General features: G+C 37.7%; 1 protein-coding gene across 1 annotated transcript; it reads left to right on the top strand.

Annotated features, from left to right (window-relative positions):
* Positions 1 to 252: 252 nt before the first annotated feature.
* LOC306864774 (putative ferric-chelate reductase 1) lies at positions 253 to 10511 on the top strand. Its single transcript, XM_079408992.1, has 16 exons — positions 253 to 324; positions 430 to 610; positions 3634 to 3770; positions 4024 to 4121; positions 4245 to 4338; positions 4450 to 4641; positions 4980 to 5081; positions 5159 to 5309; positions 6455 to 6568; positions 6658 to 6773; positions 7820 to 7906; positions 8578 to 8669; positions 8753 to 8811; positions 8897 to 9037; positions 9680 to 9705; positions 9799 to 10511. Exons 2-16 carry the CDS (start codon positions 430 to 432, stop codon positions 9886 to 9888), a joined length of 1680 nt encoding a protein of 559 aa, XP_079265118.1. The 5' UTR covers positions 253 to 324; the 3' UTR covers positions 9889 to 10511.
* The last annotated feature ends 1705 nt before the right edge of the window (positions 10512 to 12216 follow it).

The following is a 12216-nucleotide window of genomic DNA, read 5'->3' as shown; positions in this document are numbered from 1 at the left end:
AAACAACCTAGTTATTTATTTATTTATTTTTTTACAGGCCTGCTTTGTTTTAATTAAAAGAGTTTGAAAGCATGCTTGTGTTATTTATTGTTTCAGCAGAAAAAAGAAAAACAGAAATGATCTAACTTACCTATTAATATCTGCCTCGCGGGATCTCGTGATAGCCCACTGTTGCCTTACATCAGTTACCTGTTCAGGTAAACCCCGCCCACAATGACAATACGCTATTTACAGTGCAGCTACTGCATTCACTGGATTCTTGAGCGCACAAATAGTTTCAGCCACAACAGAAGCAGGAACATCCACCGAATTTTCCTTCGAAAGGTTGTTTTTTTACTAGATTGTATTTCTGCTCTCGCTGTTCATTGATATCGCTACTGATGCGGGTGATGGTTTTATTACTTACAGTGAGTTTGTGAATCTCCACAGATGCTTCTGTATGTTCTCCTGTGCTGTGTTGGGGTCGTGCAGAGTTATCGTAATGGACGTGTCAGCACAGCTTGTGGATCTATGACGCCTAGTCACAGGTCTAACATCGCTCAGTCCAGCTCTGCTCCGTTCACCGTCACTGCTGACAAGACCACCTTTAAAGAGGGAGATCAAATCACAGGTTAGGCTGATTCTGCAACTACTTTGCTTTGGAAACCGCTTCCTTAGCTGTTAAGGGAATACAAGTTAGTTCCTCTTCAGGAACCCGAGCTGCATCTGGAGACGCTTTGGGGACGCCTTCAGCGTAATCGGCTCTGAATACAAGTGAAATCGAGACGTCACGGGCGAGGTGACGTAATGACCTGGTATAAAAGCACGTGCGGTGAAACTGGCGTCAGCTTTTTGTCATTCATATATGTCATGCATATATATATATATATATATATATATATATATATATATATATGTTTGTCATGCAAATATATATATATGTATATATATGCATGCATATATATATATATATATATACACTGAACATATCCCAGTTTCTTCTGCCCGGAAATGTAGCGGAACTGGGATGCTCGCCACCCCTTCGGGGGTCTCTTCCCTACCGGTGTGCCGTTCCAGGGCACCGAACTAGCCGCTCTGATTACACCAGAAGCCAGTCTCGAGAGACTGGTTCCCTTAGTAGACTATTTTGCAGCGTGGAAACTACTGCCAAATGTGTCTCAGTGGGTCCTGCGCACTGTAGAGAGAGGCTACAGAATCCAGTTCGGTTCTCGTCAGCCTCAATTCAACGGGGTGAATTCCACTCTGGTGGGCCCCGAGCAGGTTCTGGTAATGGAACAAGAAGTAGATACTCTCTTAAGGAAGGAGACCATCGAGGTGGTTCCTCCTCACAAAAGAGAATCCGGGTTCTACAGCCGGTACTTCATAGTTCCAAAGAAGGATGGAGGGTTGCGTCCCATTTTAGATCTGCGTCAGTTGAACCGCTCAGTCAGCAGACTGAAGTTCAAGATGCTTACACTCAAGCAGGTCATGTCTCAAATCCGGTCCGAGGACTGGTTCGTTGCGATCAATCTATAAGACGCATATTTCCATGTCTCCTTCCTTCCCGCTCACAGGAAGTTCCTGAGGTTTGCTTTCGGGGGCAAAGCTTAACCGTGTCGGGTTCTTCCTTTCGGCCTAGCACTCTCACCCCGCACTTTCACAAAGTGTGTGGATGCTGCGTTCGCTCCGATGTGGCTACAGGGCATCCGCATACTCCATTACATCGACGATTGGTTGATTCTCACTCAATCAGAGCGGATGGCCCATGTGTGGTCCCAGGGCAAACTTCTCTCATTAAGAGCAGTTTACATCCCTGGGCATCTCAATGTGGGAGCAGACATCCTGTCGAGACAGGGGCCGTGGCCCGGGGAATGGATGCAAGCAGATCTGGAGAGTGTTTGACCAGGCTCAGGTGGACCTCTTCGCCACTCAGGAGACAGCGCAATGTCCCCTCTAGTACTCTCTAGTTCATCCAGCTCCACTGGGGCTGGATGCCATGGTACAGACGTGGCCGAGGCTTCGTCTGTACGCCTCCCCCCCCCGATTGCTCTGCTCCCCGGAGTTCTGGAGAGAGTGCGCCGGGACAGGGTCCGGCTGCTGCTAGTAGACTCCATTGTGGCCGGGTGTGGTTCTCGGACCTGATTTCTCTCCTCGACAGCTCTCCATGGGAGATTCCTGTCAGGAGGGATCTCCTCTCACAGGCAGGAGGCACCCTTGTGCACCCCCGCAGGGAGTTAGGGAGGCTGTGGGTGTGGCCCCTGAGGGGGCACGGCTCATAGCTTCCGGTCTCTCAACCGAGGTTGAGACCATCCTTCAATCCAGAGCTCCCTCAACGAGGAAACTGTACGCCCTGAAGTGGAGACCCTTCACCTCATGGTACAGAGATCACTAGCTCGACCCAGTTAACTGCCCGGTTGGTACAGTGCTGGAGTTCCTGCAGGCTCGACTCTCCGCAGGGTTAACCCACTCCACCTTGAAGGTCTTTTTGGCGGCGATTTCGGCCTACCACGCCTCTCTTGGTGGACAGTCAGTGGGTAGACACCCCCTAGTTACACGTTTCCTCCGTGGTGCACTGAGGCTAAGGCCCCCAGTACGGTCCCGCATTCCTCCTTGGGACCTGGCTTTGGTGTTGGATGCTCTCTGTAGGCCTCCCTTCGAGCCTATGGAGGAGATCTTGGATCGCCATCTCACCCTGAAGACTGTGCTTCTTCTGGCAATTTTTGTATTCAACTTGTATTCAGAGCCAGTTACGCTTAAGGCGTCTCCAGATGCAGCGTCTCGTTCCCTCGAGGAACTGGGGTTACATGCGTAACCGAAGACGTTTTACCTCATGAAGTTGCAGTTCTAGAAGACACAACTTGAGTAGGTGTGTGTCGTAAACTTGGTAGTTTTTAGCTACTAAACTATAACGCATTACAACTATTATGCAGCTTCCTATAATAAATTGTATAGTATACTTTTAGCCTGGTTTTAAAGCTACATTTCTGCATTAGCTACTGCATAAATAAACAGAATGCAGTTTTCTCAGATGAACAGTCGGTTAATCTTAATCATGGTCAGATGTCACTACAAAAATATCTGACCACTAAATTCCCTGATTGATTAATCAGAATTGAGTATTTCAGAATCAATCAATAAATGGACACAGTTTACAATAAGATTCCGTTTTGTAACTTTAAATATAGGCCTACTTGTCAACATTTGAAGTGGATCAATACCTTTCATCAAAGTTGCCCCAAAACTTAAACCAAAATGCGTTCTAGTCTTAGGACAACTTTGAACTATTTTGATCCACTTCAAATGTTACTGTATATTACTCATTGCTATTCAACATTAGCTACTGCATTAATGTTGAGAAATCAGACCTTAATAATAAATTACCATTAAAATTATTTTAATGTTATTGTGCAGTATACTATGTTTACTAACTTTTAGAAATTAGTTGCTATTATGTTATAAATGCTTATGTTTACAAAGTACTGCATTTATGGTATATATTATACTGTGCTACACAACACTATAATATTCACAATTATACTATAATTGGTGAAATGTTGTTTACAGCTGGTCATCATATGATATCAGTTTATGTAAGTTAGATCAGGGTCAGTCTTTATGTAAGGAAGTTCCACTGAACTGTTTCTTCTTTCTCAGTATCACTAAACAGCCAATCAGCAGATCAATTTGAAGGATTTATGTTACAAGCACGTCAAGTTGGATCATCTACTCCCATCGGCACTTTTAATGTGATGGACAGTAATGCACAGCTCCTCTCCTGCGATGGAGTGGCTGTGAGTTTATCTACATTATTTTCATAGTGTTTGGTGAAGAAACACAGACAAATATATATTTTATTATGTTATATTATATTCGAGTAAACTGGTACACTTAAGGCTACTTATAAAATTGTATATAAATTCCTTCATATCCATTTTACTATTAAGCTAGTTTGTTATTGAAATGTTACTGAAAAAACATTGGCCAATTATCAGAAACTGCCCCATTTTTATATCATATTATTATTTATATTTTTATATTATTCAGAGTAGAGCAGCCTCTCACACATCAGGCAGTAAAAAAGGTTTGATTCAAGCTACATGGACAGCCCCTACATCTGGACAGCTCGGCAATATAGAATTCAGGTAGAATATTTAATGCATCTTAAGTTTATTATTTTTATGATTCTTACACTTGATAATATATAATTTTTCATTTTTGTATATTTCTTGTTGTAATTTGTAATGGAACATTTGGGGTTGTTTCAGAGCAACGTTTGTAAAAAATTTTGCTACCTTTTGGGTTGATGTCAAGAGCTCTACTGTGGCATATACAGGGACATCTGGAACTGCAGCTCCAACTGTAAGTCTAGCTCTTATAAACCTAAACAAACATGAAAACCAGGTAAATTAATTATCTATTTGATATTGTATATTGTTTTATATTTAGCAGAAATTGCTCTGTTCATTTCAGGCTCCATCAAATCCTGATTGTGGGAAAACCAAAGTCTGCTTCAGTCATCCCAGCAGCTGTGACCCAACTGCCAACACAGCCTGCTTCTTCATGGCAGTTCAGACATCATCTAACCAATCAGAAATGAGGATTGAAATGTTTGGGCAAGCTGATGGATACGTTGCTATTGGGTTTTCAGATGACCAAGAAATGGTGAGATATACGCAGGCTTTTTCTGCTTTATTTGTCTAAACATTTTTAATACACAGGCCTATGTAAAATGGGGGATGTGTAGAGTTTAGCAGATTAACAGATTAGCAGTTATGTGCCAATACACTGTAAACATCCAAGTGGGTGTCGAACATAATACATTCTTCCTGAAACATGAGATCTACATCTGCTGAACTGAGCTGAGTCTTATCTGGAGACTGACCTCTGTCAGCATTCCACAAAAAAACATCTGCAAACCCATACTGTATGTGATGTTGTTTTTCCAAGAACAATGAGACATTATGTTCATATGGTTTTATTTTTATTTTTTGTATTTTCAGGGCAATGACGACATCTACATCTGTGGTAAGGACAGCAGCGGCAACCTCCAAGTGCGACATGCTATTTCCACAGGAAAATCTGCTCCAACTATTCTCTCACTGGTATATTCCTCTATTATGCCACAATTTCTGTTTTGTGATAAAATATCATCACTCACACACATTCTACATGTTTGCAGGGGAATGTGACTGATATGAGGACAACGCTGACTAATGGAAATACTATCAATTGTTCTTTTACTTCCCGTAATGCCATTAGCACGGGAAGTAGAGCAACGTCTATTAGCGAGTACTACCTCATGATTGCTGCCGGACCCTCCAACAGTCAAGGTCTGTGCTTCTATGTTATATAAAAAAATGTCAAATGTAATGTAGCGTTATTTTAGTAAAATTTCCTATTGATAAAATATTTTATATTAATAAAAAAATTATAGTTATAATAGTAGTAATAATTTTTCTCAACAGTGGAAGTCGTCATAGCTGGGTAAACTTCTATAGTGGTGAATTGGAGACTACCACAAATATATTTTTTGCATTCCCATTTGCTCAAATAGCAAAAAAAAAAAATCTCCACGATAATGTTTTTATGACTTTCCAAAAAAAAAAATGAAGAAAGACTGATAAAAGCAGTCAGGAGAGAGAACAATATCAAATTTACCATCACTCCCATAGACACTGTATTAGTAACACCCTCGCTTTAGCGTTAATTAGTTTTTATTTGTACTTTGATGCAAATGTAATTTAATACAAAATATAGTGTTATAAATGTTCATACATTACAAAAAAAAAAAAGAAAATATAAAAAACTGTGGTGGATTAAAGATGCTGATGATTATTGAAACGCGTCATCACAGTCTTGTGAAAAGGGTCCATAAATTATACAATTAGAATAGTAATATATGTATATAGTATAATTATTGCTATTATATAATTTATTATTAATTTAAAAATCATTTCACTTTATTTTTATAATCACTAATATTATTATTTTTTAAATATTTATAGCTGGCTTTATTTCGGTTTCAGTTTTAGTAATTCATATATTATCATATGACAATGAAAATTCTCTCATTCCTTACTCACCCTCAACTTGTTGCAAACTCTCATTCTTCCATAAAATGCATATACTGTACAGTAAAGACGTTTAGCAGAATGCTCGGAAAGTTTGAATATACAGAAGATAAGATTGTCAGTGAATAATGAAAATTCCTGAAAGAAAGCTATCGATTGGCTTCAGAAGTCTTGTAATATGGTACACAGAAAGTATTGACACTCTTATGCTAATTTTATGGTGCTTTTCTAAGTTTGACTGTCCCTAGTCACTGCATCCTTTCATTGCATGCAAAAAAGCAGGATAAACGTTCTTCAAAACATCTCCCCTTGTGATTTCCGGACAGAAAAGTGGAATAACATGAGTAAATGATGACAGAATCTTTATTTGGCTCATCTAACTGAATGATTATCTTCATTTGTAGGTAACATCCAGATCCACGCAAATAAATATGTCAGTAGCACCAAGGCTAATTTACAGGATCCAAGCCAGGTCGTTACAAGTGTTGAAGAATTCCCAGCGATTGTTAAAGCACACGGTGAGTACATCACATGACAGACTGCCTCTGGATCTACATTAGATCCCCATCAGCGTTATGATGGTCCTGATGATACTGATCTGATTCAGGTTGCCTGATGTTAATCTCCTGGATGACCACGGGCAGTATAGGGATGCTCATAGCACGCTATTTAAAGGGAGTTGCCAAGGACCACGGTTGCTGCGGTAAAGATTTCTGGTTTATGGTAAGTAATGCTAACTGACTGTGCGCACTGCGCAAATGAAAACATCTGATCCATTCAATTAGATACTGTAGTCAGGTTTAGTAACCATAGTTCAGATTGCATGCAGATTTACACATTTGGAAAATGTTTTGTTGCATGCAAAATATACATACTTTTAATCCATGCAATCAAATCCATGACCTAGCTTTTATTAGTGCCATGTGCAACTCTTATTCTTAAAAATCAGATTAAAATTAGTTGGATAGCATGCTGTCTAAACAAAGCCAGAGTTCTGCCCATGTGGGCCGCTTTATCAAGTTCATCAGCTCATTTGTAAGTGAATAACGTGTCATGTTATGTTTCATCAGCATGACAGTGGGAAAATTTCTTTGATAAATGATTTGCAGTAATAAGTTGTAGGAAAATGTGCGGTTAGTGTGAGCAAGATAAGATAAGAAGCTAGTTATGGTGTATGAACATCACTTGTCATTACCTTTATTTCATCATATATAACTGTTCTAGAAATACTAAGATAATATTGAGTAATTTACATTTCAGCACAATATCAGCACTTTTAAAAATGATTGGACTGGATGTAGCTTGTTACGTGTCTGTTTCAGTTTAGTCCCCTTTTGCCCTTATTTGGTTCTTCCTGTTCTGGTTTAGTTAATTAGTAATCATCCTTTAGTCCTGTCATCTGTTTTATTAATTATCTAGTTTGCTCCTGTGTTCCCCGGTCTTTATAAGTCCTCAGTTCTCCTTATGTCTTTGTCAAGTCTTAAAGTTATATATACGTCGTCTAGAGATTGTTTTCTTGTATTATGAAACTCTTGTGTTATTAAAGATCCGTTTTTCGACCTCCCTGCTGGTTCCTGCAGTCCTTCGAGAAGCGTAGCATAACATAGCTAATGTACATTCAAACTGTGTGTTTCAAGTGTTTTAATGTTTTTATTTGAATGTACATGGACTGATTTTTAAGCATAATGTAATGTTTTTGAAGACCTACTGTAAGTGTAACCTCCTAAATGTTTGTAATAACTAAATATAGTTTATTTCTTGTTCTAAAGGCCCATGTGTCTCTGATGTCCCTGTCAGTCACTGCCACAGCCATCGCATTCATACTGGTGTTTTCTTATGTCCGAGGTTGGAGTGGGGTAAGCTAAAAGAAAATAAATAAGTAAATATACATGCATGCATACATACATACATTAATTAATTGCCTTCATGGACAATTAAAGTCTTAAAGTCGTGACGTATTGTCAAGTATGGTGACCCATACTCGAAATTGGTGCTCTGCGTTTAACCCATCCAAGTGCACACACACACACAGCAGTGAGTAGTGAACAAATCCACACACACACACACACACACACACCGTGAACACACACCCGGAGCAGTGGGCAGCCAAGCAATTGGGGGTTCGGTGCCTTGCTCAAGGGCACCTCAGTCATGGTATTGAGGGTGGAGAGAGCGCTGGACATTCCCTCCCCCCACCTACAATCCCTGCCGGCCGGGGGCTCGAACTCGCAACCTTTCGATTACTAGTCCGACTCTCTAACCATTAGGCCACGACTTCCCCACATATATCACCCCATTATATATCACTTATAAATGATTAAATACAAAATTAATAGTAGTTATTAAGATTGATGTATTTTGAAATTGGTAAAATGTGCTTGGGAAAATAATTATCAGAATAACTATGCACGCACTGAATTACGAAATAAAATCCTAATTAAATTTAAATAAATACTGTTTATTTCAGATGTTTAAAGTGGAGTGTCTCTCTGTGTGTGTGTGTGTGTGTGTGTGTGTGTGTGTGTAGGGGGCTCATCCGGTCCTGGGCTGTTTGGTGATGATCCTCAGTCTTATTCAGCCCATAGTTGCTGCTTTCCGCTGTGAGCCCAATCATGAACGGTGAGAGAAACATCTCTTAACCAAATAAGAAATGGAAAAACGAGGGGGAAGCATGACTGTTAATGTGATGGTTTTCTTTGCAGGAGGTTTATTTTTAACTGGGCCCATTCCTTCATTGCTTTAGCTATCAAAGGCCTCGCAGGTATGACAACAACTTTATTTATCTTCATCAACAACATCTATTTCCACAGAAGAATAACAATATCCCTTTTTATTCTGTGACACAGTTGCTGCAATTTTCACTGGTCTGGCACTGTTTGAAGAATATAAGGAGGATGGATGGATGTTAAAAGTTATGGGAGGTTTTGTTACCTGGGAGGCCCTGATTTACGTTCTTCAAGACCTTAACCTGCGCGCCAAGAAAAAGGGTAATGCTGCATTCACAAAGTTATTTTGAAAAATATATAAATTTATTTACATATATATATATATATATACACACACACACACATATATATATATATATATATATATATATATATATATATACACACATGTATATGTATATATATATGTATATATATATACATATATATGTATGTGTATATATATGTGTATATATATATATATATATATATATATATGTATATATTAGTATGTGTATATATACATATGCATGCACGCACACACTTATTTTCAAAGTGTCTAGTTCTCACAAAAGCTTCATTTAGTTGATAAGTACAGAACAAAGAAGTTTTGGATTCTTTGATGAATAGAAAGTTCAAAAGAACAGCATTTATTTGAAAATGGAACACTTTTTTTTTTATTTATTTTTTTTTTATTATAAATGTAAATGTCACTTTTAATCAATTTAATGCACACTTTCTAAATAAAAGTATAACAACTCGCCCGAAACTTGTAAGTAGTGTAAGAAACTTGTAAGAAACAGTAGTGTATATTTGTATCATATATTGTATTTTATTTATTTGTTTTTCTAGGAAGTAAGATTTTGGAAATGTAATTAAATAATAATGCATAAACGTTGTATTTTACTTGTCATTTTATTTTAGATTCTGAGACTTGCAGTTTTGGATCGGTAAGTGTAACATGAAGCAAACTACATATATGCAACGTGATCATGTAATTTTCATGTTTTAAAATGATATTTTGTTTGTTTGTTTTTTGTTAGATGAGACCCGAAACAGTCCTGCTTGTCCTGTTTTTATTGGGAAACCTGGCCTTCTTAATAGCACTCCTTGTTGGAATAGGCAGGTCTTAAATAAGCCCAAGATTCTACAGCCTTCCTCACTGGTTTTGTTGTATATGTATATGGGTATTTGTTATTTTTCTAATTACCTCAGTGTTCAGCCCAGTAGAATCTCTACTTTTTTTTTTTTTTTTTTTTTTTTCTTTTTCTTTTTTTTAGTTAACATGGCGTTCTCTCCAATTACAGATTCACCACTGTGCCTTTGATTTAAGGAACATAACTACAGTATACTATTAGGAGACTGTTCTTATAATTACTGTACTGTACGTTACTCCTTATGATGGAAAAACAATAGTGAAATTATCTCAGGATTTAATCAAAGAAGCCAGGAAATAAGTTATTCATATTTTTTATTTTATTTTTAAACATAAAAAATGTTAAAACCTTTATGGAACATTTTACAGTTTATAAATATTTTATATAATTATGTGTGTATATATAGACATTATATTGTGATTGTAACTTAAGTGTACAAGTCAACAACACTCAACCACTAGATGGCAGTGTCATAAAAGGTATTTTTATGCAACTATGTAATATTTTTATTGTACATTTTCCGAGTATTCAAGGGCTGCGATCAATTCTTCAACTGAAATTTATTCATACATTTTATAGATGAATAAATAGACCATTTTGTTTACCTTTTTGGATTATTAATTGCTGAATTGGATGCCTTAAAATGTAGCCTACAGATGAATGGTAGTTAAACTGAACGCCTAAAATCGTTAAATTGGACTAATACATTGGTATTAAGTATGAGGGAAAGTTTTATAAGCTTTGATGAAAGATTACAGAAACATGAATTTCTTTTACTAAAGCATGCACAGATGAATTGTTTACTAAGACCAGGAATGTGTTGTAATCAGTAAACCCAACAGTACTTCCAATTTATGCCTTCACATTAGACAAAGAAGGGAAAGCGAACTCCTCGCTACATTACATGGGTTAATGTCCACAATGCAGCCTTGAACACTCCTCATTCAGGACCTCACTGAAACACTCTGGTGTTGATTTAGCAGCTTGTGTGAAGTCAGTTGGTTGGCTTTCATCTTTTACAGTGTTGTGCCTCGTGGTTGTTGCTGTTTCAGCAAATGCCTCCTGGTGTTCAGCTGGTAAACGTGGAGGGCAGTCGTGGCAGAATAGAGGAAACAGACAGGAAAAAAGTGTAATACTAGGACTCTGCTGTGTGCCCCGATTCACAGGCCAACTGTGTCTGGGTCAGGGGCCGTCCTTTCATCTTGCTTTGAATCAGAGGAGTCACAACCATAATATATCGGACTGTTCACCTTCTCTGTGTTTCAAAATGGCCATTTTATGTTAGTTTCGTCCAAATATTTTGTCCTGTTTCGTTATATTTTTGGCTCCTGAATTATTGTTTAAGGTCTGATACAGTCATTCACTCCAGTGTTATTTTATACATTTATAGGGTTTTTTTTTTTAGCTTTTGCATTTTCAGTTTTCATTTTAATTTCAAATTTTATTAGTTTTTTTATTACTATTTAGGTTTAATTTGTTTTAGTTCAGTTCTAGGTTATTTGTTTCCAGTCTTGCTTAAACTTTCATTTGAAGCATACATGAACAGTTCAGTTGAATGATAAAGTTGACCTTTAACTTTTACCCATAAACTTTGTTATGCTGTTTTGGGTTCATCTCCCATTTGCTATTTTAAATGTAAAATGTAGTAAATTAAGCTACAATCTCGATCATAATGCACAATGTTTCCATCTATCATTCATTTTGAGGTTCAGCTCGTCATATCAATGGAGTATTTTTCACTAGTTAGCTAGCAGTAACCGGTTACCTCACCTGAATATGTTTGTAGATTTGTCTTGTATGTTATGTTTATTTATAAACATACTTTCTTCACTTATTTCAGTTAATGTTATAAAACTAGCGAGCCAAGCCAGTAGTACTGACTATTGTGTAAACATGGCTGAATAATCAAAAAGAGGAAGACAACAAAGCAATTCAATAGAGCTCCGATTGATTCAAATTCGTGACTTAAATCAATCAGTTCAAGCAATTCACTTCCAAAAAAAAAACGATCAAAAGAGCATTCCATTTTCAGCAGTCGATTCACTGTTTCAAAGTTTGATTCAGATCGTGACTTCAAAACACATATCGCGAATAATTTCGCTAAATGAATAATTTGTGATCCACGTTCTGAGGTTTAAACTAATGGTTTGTGAGTCATTATTCAGATCGGGACTACAAAGCGCAGATCGTGAAACCTTTGATTCAGATCGGGACTTCAGTGCGGGTTCACAAATCATTATTCAGATCAGGACTACGTAGCGCAGAACATATATCATTTGGTTTAGATCGGAACTTCGGAGCGGA

The sequence above is a fragment of the Barbus barbus genome (genome assembly GCF_936440315.1).
Source record: "Barbus barbus genome assembly, chromosome: 46".
Lineage (NCBI taxonomy): Eukaryota > Metazoa > Chordata > Actinopteri > Cypriniformes > Cyprinidae > Barbus > Barbus barbus.
Note: the sequence above shows the minus strand (reverse complement) of the source record. Positions and strands in the feature narration are given on the sequence as shown.